The sequence below is a fragment of the Hyaena hyaena genome, unplaced genomic scaffold (assembly GCF_003009895.1).
Source record: "Hyaena hyaena isolate Hyena2069 unplaced genomic scaffold, ASM300989v1 scaffold_466, whole genome shotgun sequence".
Lineage (NCBI taxonomy): Eukaryota > Metazoa > Chordata > Mammalia > Carnivora > Hyaenidae > Hyaena > Hyaena hyaena.
In genome coordinates this window covers 826,586-847,517 of record NW_024081099.1, presented here as the reverse complement: position 1 = coordinate 847,517, position 20,932 = coordinate 826,586, and the positions used below count along the sequence as shown (strand labels likewise).

Below are 20,932 nucleotides of genomic sequence, written 5' to 3'. Positions count from 1 at the left end.
CCTCAAAGCTATGTGCAAAGAGAAAAAAGAGATCTTATATTGAAATACTAAAAGCTAAATGTAACTGAGTGGTCGCTATGTGTCAGACACCATTCTAAGTCTTAACTCATTTAATTTTTTGAGATGGGTACAATTACTGTTTCCACTGTGGATCAGGGAATTGAGGTACAAAAGAAGCTAAAAACTTGCCTAGGTTCATACAACTTGCAAATGTAGAACCAGGATTATAAACCCAGGTTGTCTGGGTTTGTAATCACATACAGTTTTGGGGCTTAAAAGTTCTTATCTTTTGACAAATCGGTTAACAGCTTAATCTAAGAGTATGACCAATACAGATGGTAAAAGATAGTCTCATTAAGAACTTTTAAAAGCATTTATTGTAATTCCTTGTTTTTGTTTTTTATTTATTTTTGACAGAGAAGGAGGGAGGGGAAGGGGTAGGGAGGGAGAGAGAAAACATCCCAAGCAGGCTTTATGCTGAGCCCAACTCAGGGCTCAATCCCATGGCCATAAGATCATGACTTAAATCAAAATCAAGAGTTGTACGATTAACCAACCAAGCCACCCAGGCACCCCTGTAATTCTTTGTTGATGATAACTGTTAATTCTGGATGCTACCACCCTTGATTAAATGGGTTACTTTTATGGTTAGACATTATTTCATTTATGTATTTTTTAATACAATTTGTCAAATTGGTTTCCATACAACACCCAGTGCTCATCTCACCCAACAAGTGCCCTCCTTAATGTCCATCACCCATTTACCCTTTCTCCCCTGCCCTCCATCAACCCCCAGTTTGTTCTCATTATTTGAGAGTCTCTTATGGTTTGCCTTCATTAATGTACTTTAAAGCTGCTTATAAAATCATCCTGAACATCCACCCAATTAGAGTTTAATATACTTCTAAATCAAAACTACTACACACACCATGCTGCAATGTCTCATTGTGGACCCCAAGTCACAGAACTTGGTTTGTGAAAATTAAACTTGTGGTATGACAATAACAACAGAGGGTTAAATAAAAATGAAGTTAAATATAAAGTACAACTATAATAACTCTGAACTACTGCTGCATTCACTAATGGTAAATTTAATTTTAGCCTAGGAGCCAAATTATTAACTCATGTTTTTCCTCTCCAAGTTAATATTTAACTCCTAGAAGGAAAAGCTGTATGACGACTTTGGTAACAGTCCAGATTGCCTCCAGCCTCTACAGGCCTCAGCGTATGGAGAAACCCAAACAGTAGTCAAGTTCAAACTGTTCAGATAAAACTACAAGTCTGAGAGAAATGCTTATGTTAAAAGACAAAATGTTATCATCTAGTTATTTTCTCTTCATGGCCAAAAAAAGTTAGTTAAGCACTCTCCTTCTGTATGGTACTCACTAGAAATTACAGATAGAGTAAACAAGAAAGTGGGGGAAGCATAATTACTTGGGGACAATGTAAAAATGACAACTTAAACACATACTTAGCCCTCTTCTGCCACTTGTTTGAATGTGGTTCCGATTAAGTGATGAAATATTATCTGCTGGACATTTCTGATTTTCTTTCTGTTTTGCCTGATCACCAAATCCATTCTCTTTTGAATTATCTGGCTTATAAATTATGGGCTTTTCACATCCTTAAACAACAAACAAAAATGTATTATTCCCATCCTCCTCCCCACCAGAAGAAATGAAGTTTGAATCTTTTTTTTTTTTAAAGATTTTATTTTTAAGTAATCTCTACACCCAATGTAGGCCTCGAACTTACAATCCTGAGATCAAGAGCTGCATGCTCCACCGACTGAGCCAGGCACCCCGAATCATTTTTAATAATGTAGACAATCACTTACAAACTCAAAGGATTGGCACTGATTTTATACATGTATATAAATTTATATAATTTATATAAATTATATAACATATATTTATATATATATAGGTGGTGTGTGTGTGTGTATACATATATACATAAACTTTATATATACACACACCATACACATTTGTCAGACTTTTTTTTTTAAGTTTATTTTTGAGAGGGGAGAGGATAAGGGCAGCGAGAGAGAGAGAGAGAGAGAGAGAGAGAGAGAGAGAGAGAGAGAGAGAATCCCAAGTAGGCTCTGTGCTGACAGCAGTTAGCCCAATTCGGGGCCTGAATCAACAAATGATGCGATCATGACCTGAGCCGAAATTAAGACTCAGGCTTAATCAACTGAGCCACCTCGGCATCCCTATTTTTATTTTTATTTATTTATTTATTTATTTATTTATTTATTTATTTATTTATAGAACATGTGTGTGTGAGGGAGGGGCAGAGAGGGAGGGACCACAACAATCCTAAGCAGGCTCCAAGCTCAGTATGCTCAGTATGGAGCCCAACTCGGGGCTTGATCTCACTACCATGAGATCATGACCTGAGCTGAAATCAAGAATCAGACACTTAGCAGACTGAGCCACCCAGATACTCAGGATTGACATTTTTAAAGTATTTCAATATGTTCTGTAATGCATCTAAAAATGGGCCTAGGCTCCTTTGGGCTTTTTCAGTGTATAAGTCACTTTATCTCAATATTTACTGCTAGAAACAGCTTCCAGCCAAGTAAACCCTTCTGTGCTTGTGTGACCACAGAAGTGGGTAACTCTTGAGGGTGTTTGAGAGGCCACCAGTGAGGAAAGATATAAAGATTAACTCAAGGTAATAAAATTTTCCTGAACTGTTTTACCGAAACTAAATTTTGAAATTATCCTCAAAACTCATTTTATCTTAATGTGACTGTGATACTATAAAAAAAAAAACACTAAAAAGAACTTTTAAAAATTACCCATATTTTCTGCAACAGATTTATAATGTGACCAGTTGATGACCTGCCTAAGCGCATCTTCAGTAGAAACTGCTGTGCCATCTGGGTTTGCATAAAACAAAAGCAGTGGCTGGAAGTGGCATCGGATACACTTGGAGACCACATCCTTCCATCTAGTTCCAACCTTTAAAAAACCACAATGAAGAAAAACAAAACAAAATTGCGTAATGTATTACATAAATAGCAGAGACTGAGTTAATTTGTATATTAAAAAATTTTAAAGAATTCAGATGCTAGTTGTTCAGTTGTTCATCATGTTATCTGATCACTTTTATTTTAAACTAGTCTAAATAAAAATCTTTTAAACACTATCATTAAAAAAACTGATGGGTAAAATTGTACACCTGCTATATGAAGATTCAGGCTACCACATTTTAAAAAGTTTTTCCAGATACATGGTTGACTGACTCTTGACAAAATTTACCAGCAATTTAATGGAGAAACATAAGAGTCTATTCGACAATGGCGCTAGAAAACTGGATGGCCATATGAGAAAATGAACTTTGATACCACTACACATGCACAGCACAAAAATTAAACCAAATGAGTCATACAAAAATTATAAAACTTATAGAAGCAAATAAAGAGAAATCTTAAGGTTGGAGTAGTTAAAGATTTCTTAGGACATCAAACAGACCACAGAAGAAAAAAGGTATAAAATGGCCTTCATAACTACTGCTCTTTGAAAGATACCATTAAGAAAATGAAAAACAACAAGCCATATACATCTAATAAAGGACTGGTGTGCAGTTCAAAGAATCTCTATAATTCATTAATTAGATAATCCAATTTAAAATGGGCAAAACATCTGAAGACACTTTACCAAAAAAATAGAAGAATGGCCAACAAGCACACAAAAAAGTACTCAAAACATTATGAATCATAAGGGAAATGCAAAATAAAACCACGCTGAGATAATATTATGCATTCATTAAAAGGGCTAAGATTAACAACATAAAATGCTACTGAGAATGCAGAGCAACTGGATCTCTTACACACTGCTTACTTAACAGGACTGTAAATTGGTACAATCACTTTGACAATCAACTTTCAAGTTCCTTGTAGAGTTTAACATACACTTATACCACCCAGAAGTTCCACTTCTGAGTATCAGCTAAGCGCAATGGGGGAAAAATTATGTTCACTCAAAAACTATTCATACTTCAGCAGGTAAGTGGATAAAGTGTTATACAGCCATACAATGGAACACAGCAATAACAATGAATGAATCTTTTTTTGAACACAAATGAATCTTAAAAGGCATTATGCTTGGTAAAAGAAAGCCAAACCCAGAGAAGAGAGACTGTAAGACACCATTCTTACAAAACTGTAGAATGAACAAAACTAATCTATAGCGAGATCAGTGTTCTTCTGAGGTCCAGGTAAGAGGGTATTGACAGTAAAGGGACATGACAGAATTTTCTGGGTGATGAAACTGTTCTATATAATGATTATGTAGGTTACATGGATATATACACACTTGTCCAAGCCCAAACTATATACTTAAATTGGTGCATTTTAATATTTATAAATTATACTTCTATAAATTTGATTAAAAAAATAAAACCAACCATATAAAAAGCAAACTACTTTAGAATATTGGTTTTTGCATAGAAGGAAGGGATATTAAAAAAAAAAAAAAAAAGAGCTTTTTCAAACTACACATATTGAGCTGTTTACCCTCCTGACCCTGGATTCTGAGATACTTGAGGAAACGGAGTAATTTGAAAACAAACATAAAACTCACAGGGTAACCATACAGTCGATTCTTTCTTCAAATTTTGACCATTTAAGCTAAACTATGTGGATGGAAAGAGTGATGTTGCTACACATGGACTCAAGACAGAACTTGTTAATAAACTGCTATATCAAAGTACTGAATAATTTGAGCAAAATGTTTATCATAGAATATAAATACCCAAATTTTCTCATTGGCTTTATTGAGTATACTTTACATGAAATAAAACTACCCAATTACAGAATATTAGCCAATGAATTCTGACAAATGTACACATACAATCATGTATCTCCTGCCCCCAAAAACTTCCCTTGTACCCCCTTTGCAGTGACTGGCAACTAATGATTTACTTTCTGTCACTCTGTTTTTTCCTTTTCATGAATTTTACATAGGGAGAATCACAGTTGTTTAGGTCTTATTCTTAAACATACTCCTTTTCAGATTTTTCCACATTATTGCATCTTTCAATAAATAGTTCACTACTTTTTACTGCTGAGTATCATATTCCATTGAATGCTTATAACACAATTTGTTTATCCACTCACCTGCATATGGACATGTGAGTTGTTTCCAGTTTTTGTTATTATGAACAAAACTACTATAAACATTAAAGTACAAGTTTTGTATGGGCATGTTTTCAAAGGAGTGGAATTACTAGTTTGTATGGTAAGTACATGTTTAAGTTTATAAGAAATTGATAAGCTGTTTTCTAAAGTTCATTCTCCATTTCCACCATTCTTCTGTGAGAGATCACATCCTCACCAACTCTTGGTATAGTCAGTTTTTTAAATTTTCGCTTTCTAACAGGTAAATAATAAAATCTCACTGTGAACTGAATTTTTATTTTCCTTGTACCTAATATTTTACTGAATAGCATTTTTTTTTTAAGGGCAGGAACTCCAATCCTATGGCTCTCCACTCTCAGGATCTTCAGAACCAAATCCATGGATTTTTTTTAATTCTAAGATTTTTTAAATAGAAAAGTAAATTAAACCTTTATTTTAATTATGCCTGAAAGCAATTACAGCCAATAATTCTTACACACAAAAACCTTGCAATTCTTTTTTTCATTTTGCTCTCTTTCCTTCTTCATACCTCTGGCTGGGACACTCATTTCACTTTCATCCCAAACTCCAAAAAGATACTGTTTTTCAAACTCAGACCTGGAAGGCTCTCATGTCTCTCACCCTTCTCCTCTTTCCATGCCTGTTCTTTTCCTACGGTCAGCACCTCTTTGCCTTCAGCTAGGTTCTCTGGCTACTCAGGTCCTGATGTGTATTATAAAGGTTCAGGAGCTGACAAGGCAAAACAGAATGCACTTCACATCACAGGGGAGAAGGATGGCCCCTGAGAGGATTCTCCTAACCTTGGGGCAAGAAAGATACTGTAAGCACTCCTCTCACCTTATCACGCCAGCCTTCCAGACTGTCCTTAATGCGTTCCCATGAGCCACCAGGGCACTACGCAATGGATACACTCAAAGACCAAGGAGTCACTCTGGGTTGCAGAGTCACTCACAGCTAAATGAGCCCTTCACTCCCCCTTCTTAGAAGTCCTTGTGACAGCACTATAGACTTCCTCTGCTGACATTAAGACACTTTGGTCAGATTTACTTTTCTCATGATTTTCTTTAAAGGTAAACAAGGTGAACAACTACAATACTGTATGATCTCAGGAGCTCTCTGTAGGGTTTCACAGACGACAGATTTTCCTTTTATTTGATCTTGCTGCTAAAAGATCAAATAAAAGGAAATTTTGATACAGCCAAAAAAAAAAGAAGAAGAAGAAGAAGAAAAAAAAAAAAAACCCACAAAACCAACCCCACAAGTAAACCTGTTAAATTCTGGACCAGAGCCTCAAGAGTTTTGGAGTCATAGAGGAGAGGAGCTCTCAGGAACAGGGGCACATCATGGTTGGGGAAAAGGTCGAAGAAGAAAAGGGATGTTGAAGTCTTCAAGCTAAATTTTACATGTCAAAGCTTTGTCTAGGAGCGCTTAGTTTTTCCTTGTCTCTCCATTTTCCATTTCTGAATTAGTATCACATGTAAAATGGTAGGCAAGTCACATATGTATTGTGAGCATATTTTGTGTATATGTGTTTTAGTTTATGTAATTAATTTTTTAAGTGTTTATTTAAATTCCAGTTAGGTAACTAACATACAGTGTAATATTAGTTTCAGGTGTACAATTCAGTAATTCAATACTTTCATATGTCATTTCATGTTAATCACAGGTGCACTCCTTAATTCCTACCCCCTTTCGCTCATCCTCCCACCCACCTCCCTCTGGTAGCCATCAGTTCTCTATTTTATTTTATTTTTTATTTGAGAGAGAGAGAGAGAGAGAGAGAGAGAGAACAAGCAGGGAAGAGGGACAGAAGAAGAGAATCTTAAGTAACCTCCATGCTCAGCATGGAGCCTGACACAGGGCTTGATCCCACGACCCTGGGATCCTGACCTGAGCTGAAATTAAGAGTTGGAAGCTCAATCAACTGAGCTACCCAGGTGTCCCCAGTTTGTTTTCTATAGTTGGGTCTGTTTCTTGGTTTGCCTCTTTTTCCCCCTTTGCTCGTTTATTTGATTTCTTAAATTCCACATATAAGTGAAATCATATGATATTTGTCTTTCTCTGATTTCGCTTAGCATAACACTCTCTAGCTCCACCCATTGCAAATGTCAAGATTTCATTCTTTTTGATGGCTGAGTAATATTTCTGTGTGTGTGTGTGTGTGTGTGTACACCACATCTTTATCCATTCAATAGTCAATGGACATGTGGTCTGTTTCCTTAATTTGGCTATTATAAATAATGCTGCTACAAATCAGGGTGCATATATCCCTTTGAATGAATTTTTGCATTTTTTAAATTTTGTATTCTTTAAATACCAAGTAATGCCAATTACTGGATTGTAGAGTAGTTCTATTTTTAACTTTCTGAAAAAACTCCATATTGTTTTCCAGAGTGGCTGCACCAGTTTACATTTCTACCAACAGTGCAAGAGTCTTTCCCTTTCTTCACATCCTCACCAACACTTGTTGTTTCTTGTGTTGTTGATTTTAGCCCTTCTGACAGGTGCTGAGATGATATCTAATTGTAGTTTTGATTTGTATTTTCCTGATGGTCAATGATGCTGAGCATCTCTTCATGTGTCTGTTGACTATCTGTATGTTTTCTTTAAAGAAATGTTTATTCATGTCTTCTCCCCATTTTTTAATTGGATTATTCATTTTTCAGCCTGTGAGTTTTATAGCTTGTTTATTTATTTTGGATACTAACCCTTTATCAGATATATCATTTGCAAATATCTTCTCCCATTCTGTTGGTTGCCTTTTAGTTTTGTTGACTGTTTCTTTTGCTGTGCAGAAGCTTTTTATTTTGATGAAGTCCCAATAATTTATTTTTGCTTTTGTTTCTCTTGCCTCAGGAGACATATCCAGAAAGAAGTTGCTATAGACAACGTTAAAAAGGTTACGGCCTGTGTCCTCCTCTGTGATTTTTATGTTTTCAAGCCTTACATTTAACCTATTTTGAATTTATTTTTGTGCATACTGTGAAAAAGTGGTCCAGTCTGATTCTTCTGTATGTTGCTGTTCCAATTTCCCAGCATCATTTTTTGAAGAGACTATTTCCTATTGAATATTATTTACTGCTTTGTCAAAGATAAATTGACCATATAGTTGTGGACTCCTTTTGGAGTTTTCTATTCTGTTCCATTGATCTCTTTGTCTACTTTTGTGCAGTACCATATTGTTTTTGATCACTACAGCTTTGTAGTATAATCTGAACTCCTGAATTGTGATGCCTTCAGCTTTGCTTCTTTTTCAAGGTTGCGTTGGCTACTTAAGAGTCTTTTGTGGTTCCACATAAATTTTAGGCTCATTTCTCCTAGCTGTGAAAAATGCTGTTTTTTTTTTTTATATGGATTGCATTAAATGTTTAGACATCTTTGGGTAGTAGAGACATTTAACAATATTTGTTCTTCCAGTCTATGATCATGGGGTGTTTTTTCATTTCTTTGTGTCATCTCCAATTTCAACAGTGTTTTTAGTTTTCAGAGTACAGGTCTTTCGCCTCTTTGGTTAGGTTTATGCCTTAGGTATCTTAACCGTTTTTGGTACAAATGTAAATAGGATTGATTCTTTGATATCTCTGTTACTTCGTTACTGGTGTATAGAAATGCAACAGATTTCTGTACATTGATTTTGTATCCTGTGACTTTACTAATTTTATCAATTCTGACAATTTTTTGGCAGAGTCTTAGGATTTTCTATATAGAGTATCATGTCATCTGCAAATAGTGAAAGTTCTACTTCCTCCTTGCTAATTTGGACCTTTTCTTCTTGGTGTCTGATTGCTGTGGCTAGGACTTCCAGTACCGTGTTCAATAGTAATGGTGAGATGTGATGTTGGACATCCCTGTCTTGCTGCTGACCATAGAGGAAAACCTGTTTTTTTCCCCACTGAGTGATGTTAGCTGTGGGTTTTTTCATATATGGCCTTTATTATGTTGAGGTATGTTCCCTCTAAATCTACTTTGTTGAGGGCTTTTATCATGAATGTATATTGTACTTTGTCAATGCTTTTCCTGCATCTATTGAAATGATCATGGGGTTTCTTATCCTTTCTTTTATTAATATGGTATATCATGTTGATTGATTTGCAATTGTTAAACTCTCCTTGCAACCCAGGAATAAATCCCACTTGATCATGGTGGATGATTTTTTTAATGTATCGTTGGATTTAGTTTGCTAGTATTAAGTCCTATTGGTTCTAAGAACTTGTGAAATTCAGCCCTTTAGTTTTCAAAGCCAAATATTATGGGGATAGTCTGTTGCTCTCCCTTTTTCTCACCCCAAGTCCCTCCCTCCTGCAGGCAGCCTGTGATGTTTAGCTCCCCACCATGTCTCTGCCCTTCCTCCCTTACTCAATGTGGCATCCTCTCTACTTTCAGTTGTGGAGTTTGTTCTGACAGTCTTTGAGTAGTTTTCTGAGTTATTTACACTGATGTGAGTGTTATCTAGTTGTTTCCACGGGACAAGGTGGGCTTAGGGTCCTCCTACTCCACTATCTTCCCCTATTATCTTTTCTGCCCATTTTTAATTGACTTATCTTTTAATTATTGAGTTTTAAGAGTCCTTATATATTCTGGATATAATCTTTATAGATATATGCTTGACAAATATTTTGTCCCAGTCTGTTATTCTCCTATACTGAAACAGCATCTATATAATCTCTCTATACTAAAATAGCAGTTGTCACACTCTTGTCTGAGTATTTCCGTCTCTGTCACTTTGGATCTTTCTGACCTTGGAGATCACTTGGTTATTACTCGGAGCCCTCTTTTTGGAGGGAAAGAATGGTGAAGCTGATGAAGTTCCTGATAGAATAGAATTTTTTCAAAAGCTCCAAGGGTGATTCTGATACATACTCCTTATTACAAACTCTTATTCACTAGTTTGCTAAATACTATAATGTTTGAATAAATAATTCACAAAAGATATAATAGGTATATCCAATTCTGAATACCAAAAAGCTTGAAAAGGCAGTCATAATAAATAAAAAAAAAAAAAAACCAGCAAATTTTCCTAATTATACAAAGCAATTGTGAATCATTCACAAAGAAATACAGAGAGCAACTCTGCATCGGGCAAAAGGGAATACTTATGAATCACTGACAGTTACATATTTGCATTCTAACATTTATTAGTCACCTTTTTATTATTCTGCAAATAGACTGGCTTAAAAGTTGGCTTTAAAATAAACCAGATTTAAAAAATAAAAAAAGGGAGCATGAACTTAACAATGCTATTATCATTAAGGTCATTTATTATTTTATATTATAATAATTTTGTAATAAGTATTTAATCAGTACATAATTTTATCATTATGTGATATACATTTAATATATCATGATTTCATTTATTCCTAAAAAACAAACATCACAATAATCATCACAGTAAAAGTATCACTTACCTCCTTCACCATTGCATCATCAAAAAATACCCACTTGGAACTCTTGGTATGAAAAGCAAAGGCACAATAATGTCGGCTGGTATAGCAGATCATCCCGACAAGGTGAAGTTCACTATTTTTGGCATTTTCATCAGTAACCCTATAAAAAAGCTGTTTTAAAAAATAATAACATGTATTTAATACTGTATCTTTTTAAAAATGAGGAACAATAATTTGGTGAGTCATGTGTTAGACTATGAAAAATATTTCTTATAAGCTTCCCCAATCCAGTATTATATTAGTATAGAAGGCACCGCTGACATTGTACTGAACAGAATTACTATTAATTATTACTATTAACTATAACCATTAGCTCAATAAAATTACTACAATTTAGTTCAGTAACACAGTAACACATTGCCTCCAATAACACAGAATTGACACTTTATATACATAAACTGGAAATGGGGGACAAATTACACAGCTCCTAATAATTTTTTACTAAATCACATGTTTGAATGTACATTAAACATATTATCTAAAAGATAATTATCTAAAAGATTACAATTGTAAATTGTGAACCAATTCAAAATATATTATTATGCATATTAAAAGATCAGTGCTGTAGATGAATTTTGAATCTTAAACATTTCTAGGTTAAAATTTATACTGGTCATTACCATACACACAAACACACATATTTATCATCAATATCACCATTCAAAAGTGATACAGAATTAGAGCACGAGACTGTTTATAATTAAAAGCCATTACTAGTCTATGCAAGAAAGGCATTCCACTTAGCCTGATTTGATGAACTTTATCAGGATTACATCTTTCCTTTAGAAAGAAAATTTAATTCTGAAAAACAAAATGTATCATAGTATACAAGTATGTTTTAAAAGAATTTAAAAACAAAAAGGAAGTCAATGAAAACAGTTGAGATACCCCAGGAAGATAAAGATGTGTTGCTAGATTCCGAACAACATCTTCAGTCAAGTCAGAATGCTCAGAATCCCAGACTAAACCAATTGTAACAATCTCTGGGCAATTCATTAAAACACGACGAATTTTTATTTTTTGGCCACAGTTACTCTGAAGAAAAACACAAAAGGGAAATTTTGAAATTACTGAAACATATATACCATAGGTGATGGCTTACAAAGTTTTTACTATACATTAACAATCTTGACATATACCAAAAATCTTTTTTTCAGCATAGTAAAATGGACTTTTATCAAACTATCTGTATTAATTATTGATTAAACAAGAAGTTTATTTTAAATCAAAGTACATTCTTTGGTATCTTTGTAATTTTAAAACAAGAATTCAATCTAAAAAATGAGAAAAATATTGATCACTTGAAGTGATCAGTAATATTATATTAGAAAAAAGAATATCATTTGTAATGTTTAAAGGGAAAAAGACTTTCCTTTAAGTCCAATGAAAGATGTCAGAACTTTAAAAAATTAATCAGCATACACTAAATCCTTCACAAAGAGTTTTTAAATAGTGCTCAGTTAATAGCTCACATGGTATAAAGAGTTGCCTAAAATAACACTGAAAAAATAGCATTAATTTTAAAGTTTATTTATTTATTTGGGGGGGGGGGGACGGGCAGAGAGTGAAGGCAGAGAGAATCCCAAGCAGGCTCTGCTATGTCAGCACAGGGCTTGATCCCACAACTGTGAGACCACTTCCTAAGTCAAAATCAAGAGTCAGGCGCTGACTGACTGAGTCACCCAGGTGCCCCTGAAAAATTAATTCCATGTAGAATTAATATTTACATGGTAATTTCTAAATGTCTATTTTCAAGTTTGCAAACATATAAGCATACCAGTTTTCTCCAAATTATACTTACAGGACATTTCCTATAGTCATCAGTTGTATTTGCTGCTTGTAGCAATTCTGCAAACATATCAGGCTTAAAACGTTCATGCCTTTCCATCATTCTTTCCACTTCATTGCTACAGAAGGAAAAAGGAGTCTCAAATGTGTCCTATGAACTTTAAAAAGATCTAACTACGTATGGAAAGAAATTAAGTTCTCAATATGGGTATGATCATCTTTCCTGTCTTAAAAACAGGTTTTGTCTGAAAAACTAACCATAAACTAAACTTCCATAAAATGAAAAATTATGAAATTTGGCAGGTGCATGATGAAAAACATTAGGTTCAGAATAGAATAACACTAAATATTACTACTTTCTGGAACTACATGCATGAGGTAATAAGATGCTCCAAGTTCTAAGCCAAATGTTTCTTTTACATTATTATTTAATGAGTAGGGACTTGAGTTTAAACTTTGGCCTAACAAGGACAACAAATCAAATTATGGAAAAGGCTTCCTCTATGGCCTCAAGCTCTCAGAAACAAAGTTACCATTTTCAGCTAACAAAGGGCCCTTTGCTGATTAATGCAGAAGTCAAAAACAAAATTATTTAGGCCAAGTTTATGCTTAATGAGTGCTGACCATTTCATTAGAGCCTAGGTAGGGTATCTATGCCACTTTTTGTTTAATCTCTTAGAATCAAATTTTTATATACCAAAATATATATAATCTTTAAACAATTATTTAAATATTTTCAAAAAGAAATGTAATGTAACCTCAAATATCCTTACTAGTTTCCATTCTAGATGTTCTGGTGCTACTTAGTAGTAACATCTGTAACTGTCCTAGAGCTGGATATATTTTACAGTTCCATGATTTAATAATATACAGTATTCAGTAACAACTAAGAGCACCCATTCTTCTAAAGCACTTCGTAAGTATATTAAGATGAACTAAATCTAATAAGCTCATTCAAAACAGTGTTTCTGTTAACATTAAAAATGACAATTTTTATAAAGCCTGGAATTCAATAATTGGTATTCAATACTTATTTCCAATGAAAAGAAAGTGCCAACTAACCCTTAAATAACATGGAGGTAGGGGCACCAACCTTCAGAGTCCAAAATCCACATATTAGCTTGTGACCTGCCTTCAACTTGACTACTAAAAGCCTACTGTTGACCGGAAGCCTTACCAATAACAGTCAATTAACACGTTTTGTATGCTGTATGTATTATATACTGTATTCTTACAAAAAAGCTAAGAAAAAGGAAATGTCATTAAGAAAATCATGAGGAAGATATAATACATTTACAGTACTGTATGTATAGTTATTGAAAAATCTCCTTCTAAGTGGACCTGTGTAGTTCAAACCTGTGTTACCGAAGGGTCACCCATAATAATTACCATTTAAAGTCTGATTTCTTGCAATTTCTGGTGTGGATCACAGAGAGAATGATGGAGCTCCAACTCTTGATACATAAGATACTGCCTCGGAACACTTGTTTTATATGACAGTTTCAAAGTAGACTTAAAGTTTTATAGTTTTTACTGTGTGGCCTATCCTTATTCAGACACAATCCTACTCTTCATACAAAGTGAAAAAAATGAACCTATAACTGACTGAAGTTTAGGGAATGTTTCTTTAAACTAATGCCCCCCAACTCTATATGTATTAAGAAAGATACTAAACACACGCAAATAACCAAATTGCTATTATTCAACAGTCTTTAAGAAATATTGTGTTATATCCAAAAAAGCCAGGTAGTTTAATAACATAATAAAACAGATAAGCACCTGATATGCACTTTGTACAATGATTAAAATACTGATAGCATTAAACATTTTTTTTTTTGTTTGTTTACTTATTTTTTTAGAGAGAAACAGAGTGTGAGTAGGGGAGGGACAGAGAGAGAGGGAGAACAGAATCTGAAGCAGGCTCCAGGCTCTGAACTGTCAGCACAAAGCCCAATGTGGGGCTCAAAATCATGAACCACGAGATCATCCATGAGATCATGACCTGAGCCTAGGGTGGATGCTCTACCAAGAGAGCCACCCAGGCACCTGGATAGTATTTAGTAACTAACTCTTGAACTGATGTATTCTGATTAATAATTATTAATCCATGTTTTGGTTTTTGTATTAAAATACCTATAAACATTTATTCACTGTTTATCATATATCAAATATTTATATTCTCAAATACTTGTCAGAAAGTGTTCAAACAATTCTTATTATGTAAAGTCCAGGGATCATCTTGTCATTTTGGATACCTAACATTAGCTAATGTTCCATGGACAGGGAGGGAGGGGACAGGCAAGCATGGGCAAATTTTTATTTCAGTTGAATACTGAGGACTTGAACTCAAAAAAAAAATCTAACAAAGAATTATTTTCACTTCCTCCCCCCGCCCTTTTCTGCTTACCCTAGCTTCCATCACCTTGAAGGAATGTGGAGCTGATAGGTCACTACAAAGACAGCACCCTTAGCAAAACTGAAGAAATCATGTGCAGCTCCATTTACCACAGAGTTTGCATTTTAAGCTCTCTTTCACAATTCCAAAAACTTGGTATAAATATAAATAGATACAAACTTTGATGAATATCTGGTACATTTCAGTAAGTATACATTTTAGGCTAAATCAGAAACATCCAACTGAGACAGACATCACTCAGCACCTCTGATGGTCCCATATTTTTTAAGTATAAGACAGAGAGTAGATATTCACAGATGTTATGGTTTTATAAAATAAATGCTCAATGTGCTTAAATGTGTTATTAGCATCTTTGGCAAATATGCTTTAATAGGTTCTTACCATAGGGCTGTTGTAGAAATGTACCGCACAAATTCTGTAAAAGGTAGAGGATCTGATGACGCTCCACAGCTACGACACACACACTACAGGTAAAAACATGTTTAATTTATCAATCTTAAAACATAAATATCATATATATGTTACCTATATTTATATATGTTATATACCAAAATACAAATATATGTAAGTAAATATAGTAGTAACAAATATAATATCTGATAAAGAGGTTAAGCCATCTCACCTGTTCATACAGAGTCATGGCAAACTTCTGGTGAGTGATACAAGATTTAGAGGTACACATGTCTGCATCTCTGCTTGGCACTATATGAAAATGAATCCTCTCCAATATATTTTCCTAATTTAAAAATTAAAAGACAAATGAGTGTGAATCTTACAGAAGACTCTTCATAATACAACTATTTTTAACTTTATACATTTAAAAATCTTTTTAAGATTTTCCAAAGCATTAAATTTAACACATCTTTTATATTGTCAGCTTTTCAGCTTCCCTATTTAATCAATCTTTCAAATACCATTCATTTATTCACCTTTTGTAGGATTATTTTTAATTTAATAAAAGCAACATATTTATTTAATATATATCTTTAAAAATCCTTAACAAAATCAATTCATGGTGGCTGACATCTAGAATTTAATAGAAAACATAGGTTTCCCATGTTTCCAGCATTCTCACATTGAAAACAGCAGTTAATCTTTTAAAAATCCTACTTGGGACATTTTTAAAGTCTGTATAACTCACATTAAAATAGCAATGACAAAGGCTTGCAATACCTACACTAACATTCTAATGCAAGAAATCTGCTCTGCAAACAAATCTCATATGAAGTTTCAAATTTATAATACAGATCAATAAGAAATATTTCTTTCATTAACAAATAAACCTTTTTAGCAAAAGCCTATTGAATGGATTCTTTATTTTTTTTAATGTTTATTTTTGAGAGGGAGACAGAGAGGGGAGAGAGGGAAAGGGAGAGGGGGAGGAGGGTAGGGGGGGAGGGAGAGAGAGATCGAGGGCAAGTGGGGGAGGGCAGAGAGTAAGGAAGACACAGAATCTGAAGCAAGCTCCTGGTTCTGAGCTGTCAGCATAGAGCCCAACTTGGGACTCAAACCCACGAACTGGTAGATCATGACCTGAGCTGCGGTCAGATGCTTAACCAACTGAGCCACCCAGGCACCTCCAATGGATTCTTTTAATTAGCTAAACATTCCACCTCCTCTGCCTCAGGAAATTTAAAACCATTCAATTATATAAGCCTAAATTTCTAGATATTCTAGAATTTCTATTATCAAATCACATAATTGGACATTTCACTTAAGTGAAAATAAACTATAAAATTTGGTATTGTACAAAATATATTTATATTTTAAATAATGGATCGATTATGAACATGAGAATTATGAAAAGCATATTTTATAACTGTGTATGCTGTTTCTGACACATTTTAATCAACATATAAAGTGTGTTAAGTAGTGCATTAGTCAAAGAGCTTTCCATCTAAGGAAACAGTAAAGATGCTCATTAAAAAAAATGGTAACACATAAATTTCAAATGAATTCTATAGATAGTAAGTTCTACACAAGTTCAGTGAACTGACTCGGATGCTTTGACCATACATTATCTATGTAGTAGGTGTGACTTAGGTTGAACCTTAACCAATGCTACATTAGGAGTTTTGAATATAAGGAACTCAACCAAAGGCTATAAAACAAGAATTTAAAAGACATGTTTGAGGAACTGAACCCCCTCATTAGGAGGGAAAATTCAAGGAGGACACAAAGAAGTAGAGCTTAACTAAACGGCCTGAAATGTCAGAAGAGAGTCCAGATTTAATATCTGAAGAGCAAAGATTAATCTGAAGAAAGTTTTATTAATCTGTTGGCCATTAAAGAATACTTTAAGGAGATAGGCTGAAAGGATACCAGTAGAGGCTTAAATAATGCTGAGAGTAGACACCAGAACTAGTAAAAAGTGGTTTCAAGGGAAATAATGTGCCAAGGAAAACCTTAAAAGGTTTCCTGATGAAAGAATTTATAGAATTCACCAAATAGATACAAGACTAAGAAAAGAAATGGTTACCTTTTTAAATATAGGTATCATCTGTAACAATGACACATTTAATAATCAATACACATATTTTAGAAGGTGTATAAGGTTTAGTTTTTTAGATGGTGTATAAGGTTTAGTTACTGTTCAGAAGGATGTTCTACTTATCAATATGGTGGTAACACAGTCTTGGAACATCAGCCCCAGTCAGTGATTCTCAACCTGGAGTGAGGGGTGAATCAGAACTGCTACCCCTGATAGCTGCCCACCGAGATCCTTTTCTCTCCCAAAGAGAATCACTGCATGTAATGAGAAATGTTACTGCTGGAAATGCATCACGCATATTAACCCTGTGGATGCACAATACTGACTTAGGTGACATAATTTATATTTAATAAATATTTGTTCCAATAAAAAATTTTTTTTTAATATTCTAGTAGTCTAACACTGAATAAAAATGACAGCAGCACAAATAATCAAAACCAAAAGTCATGAAACACAGTTTTGAAGGGAAGGGAAGACATGGATCCACTGAGCAGTTTGGATTCCTTTCTATTGTTATAAATTCATGTTTCATTCATCTCAAAATTCACATCACTTAAGGAAAACAAGCTAGTCTTCTGATTTAGGGATTATCAAAAATACTTACGAAGCACTCTGCAGCATCATCCATAAGGCCCAGCTGAAATCGCTGCTCATCTTTGAAGCTTTCTGCTAGAGCATGTCTTATGTTATCTGAAGGAAGTGCTTTTTCTCGACTGTGTTGAAACTGTGCAAATATTGTCTGGGGATCAACAAGTACATCAGTAAGTTTAAGGCCAACAACTAAAGAAACACTTCAGTAATTTCATTATAACACAGTGAAACACTATACCTAGAAATGGAGATAAAATTTTGATAGATAATGTTTTGCTCTAAAATTCCATATAAAAGTTATTTGTATCAATTATGTAAAGAAATGGTTGCCCAGCCTCTAAATTAACTGTTAGTGTGCACAGAATTAAATGAGTTCTCAGCTCCCATCCTCAGAGATTCTGATTGAGTGTGCTGAAGTGAGAAGTAAGGGCAATTTTTAAACTGTTCCCCAGCTAATTCTGATTCATGTTGTTTAAGGAAAATTGCTGAGATATGTTGCTATAAATCTGAAACTATGCTATAGGAATTAAAATTATGTTAACCAAAAATAAATAAACCTCAGAAAATGACAAATGTTGGTTTAAAAAGAAACAAAATTTAGTTAAGTTCAATGGGATGACAACTTCCCATTAACTAAAACTGCCTTTAAAAACTGACACTGTACAATTTGTATGAAGTCAGAGGAAAGAGGATTACTTTTAAGTTTTAAAAAAATGTTTTAATTTTCAAATTATCAGTTTTCCTCACTTGGAGCATTATTTCTTTTTTTTTTTATGGGTTTTTATTTTTTTTATTCTTTTATTTTTTTACAAATAGTTTATTGTCAAATTAGTTTCCACATAACACTCAGTGTTGGAGCATTATTTCTAACCAAAGCCTAAGAAACCATGGAAACATCCAAGAAAATATGATTATAGGTATTAATCTGGTTTTCCATTTTCCTTATTGAATTTAAGCATGAAAAACTAGTAAGTTCCAGCTTAATGATAATCACATTAGGCGAGAGAATGTGGGGGAAAAAGGTTTTCAGTGATAACCCCACCAAATAATGATTGGTCATATTAAGTTCTTAAATAATTAGCTCAATGGGTATGTCATCTCAAAATCAATCGTTTTTCCAGACTGACATCTGATAGGCTAGGAAAATATTTCAAAAACCTGTCCCACTACTTTAAGAAAAATCTAATTTATAAATAAATAAGAAGTTGAAAATCAAAAATGCAAAATAATATTAGATATCCGGAACTATAATTTTAGGTATAATTATAAATATGAAAAATGAAAAATATTTTCAAATATTATTTATTACTTAGGTAATTAACTTTTCTATTTTAAAAACATTTTTTATCGTTTTATTTATATCTTTGAGAGAGAGAGACAGCGTGAGCAAGGGAGGGTCAGAGAGAGAGAGGGAGACACAGAATCTGAAGCAGGCTCCAGGCTCTGAGCTAGCCGTCAGCACAGAGCCCGACGCGGGGCTCGAACCCACAAACCATGAGATCATGACCTGGGCCGAAGTTGGACGCTTAACCGACTGAGCCACCCAGGCACCCCGGTAATTAACTTTTCAAGGTACTGTTTAAGATATTAATCCTACACAAGAGTGTCATTTATTTGTCATCTGTTTTTTGACTGCCTAGTAAATGTAAGGCATTTTCACTAGAAAACAGACAAAAACACCGCCTTCATGGAGTACACATTCTGGCTGTAGTAAGGGAGAGGCAAGTAACTAACTATATGTTGGAATATGATAAACACAATAGAGAAAAATAAAGATATCAAATACAAGAGAGAAAAATAAAGTATTATAATGGAAATAGAGATGCTGAGAGGAAGGAGGTTAATTATTACCTAGGGTAGTCAGGGAAGGCCTCACTGATATCCTCATTTGAGGATTAGCATAAAAGAAAGAGTGGGGCGTCTGGGTGGCTCAGTCAGTTGAGCATCCGACTTCTGCTTGGGTAGTGATCTCACGGTTCATGAGTTTGAGCCCCACATGGGCTCGCTGCTGTCAGCACAGAGTGCTACAGATCTTCTGTCCCTCCCTCATTCGTGCTCTTTCTCAAAAATAAATAAAAACATTTAAACAAAAGATTTATAAAGAAGTTAAGAGTGTAAGCTACAAAAATATCTAGAAGAAAAGCATTCCAGACAAAAGGAATAACAATGAAAACACTCACAGATGGAAGTCAGCTTTGTGAAATTGTACGGTGGTGGCCAGTTTGGCTAAAGTGCAATACGTGAGACAGAGAGACAGGGAGTAAGTTTTGGGTAGGTGGTGGGGAGGCAGGTAGGTGATTATGGAAGGCTATGAAAGATTTAGGCTAGAAGTTTTAACAATACTAGTTTTTATAATTGGGCAAAATGTCCAAAATTTACTGTGGCATAAAATGTGGTTATTGTAATTTGATCTAAGTTCATTCTTCATCCACTAACAATAACCCTATTTTGCCACGTTCTAAAAAAGAGAGTGTAAAATTGTCTTCTTTGGTGATTTATATTCAGGAATGTCAATCAAAATAAAGCATGAAAATGTCTTTTTATTTTCTTGTATGCATGTGTGTATAAAAATATTCAAGAATGTAAAAGAATGAAATGTTTATCTCTGAAACATAAAATCTTAATAATAATCTTAGTAATTCCTGAGTAAAAAGTTCAATGATATAAATGAAATACTACTATATACACGACTCCCTCTTTCTGCCTTTGTCTCTTCCATTTATTCTCATCCAAGTAGCCAAAGAGATCTAGTTCAAATATTATATCTAATTAAAACAGATTCATCACTCTTCTACTCAAAACAATCCTGAGACTTCCCAAATTGCTCAAGAGAAAAGCCAAGGTTCTCACAAAGGTCTAGAAGGACCTACACAATATGGACTCCTGTTCCAGTTATTTATTGCTCTGTAACAAACCACTGCAAAATTTAGTTACTAAAATAACATTTATTTTGATTACAAATCATCAATTTGAGTGTGAATAGCTCAACTCTGTTCCACTGGAAGTTATCTAGGACAGTTTGAACGCTGGGACCTAGAATCATCTGAAGGTTG

General features: G+C 34.1%; 1 protein-coding gene across 5 annotated transcripts in view; it reads right to left on the bottom strand.

Moving 5' to 3' along the window:
- The window catches only part of USP53 (ubiquitin specific peptidase 53), a 65,655-nt gene that overhangs the window by 15,815 nt on the left and 28,908 nt on the right, over positions 1-20,932 (bottom strand). For 4 of the 5 annotated variants that reach the window (XM_039253826.1, XM_039253829.1, XM_039253825.1 and 1 more), the window contains 8 exons: positions 17,893-18,027; positions 15,420-15,533; positions 15,179-15,261; positions 12,395-12,500; positions 11,482-11,628; positions 10,555-10,704; positions 2,807-2,969; positions 1,472-1,624 (listed from right to left, as the gene is read on the bottom strand). In XM_039253826.1, coding sequence (XP_039109757.1) covers positions 1,472-1,624; positions 2,807-2,969; positions 10,555-10,704; positions 11,482-11,628; positions 12,395-12,500; positions 15,179-15,261; positions 15,420-15,533; positions 17,893-18,027 — 1,051 coding nt within the window. The remainder of the gene's footprint in view (positions 1-1,471; positions 1,625-2,806; positions 2,970-10,554; positions 10,705-11,481; positions 11,629-12,394; positions 12,501-15,178; positions 15,262-15,419; positions 15,534-17,892; positions 18,028-20,932) is intronic. The other variant, XM_039253828.1, reaches the window with a different exon arrangement.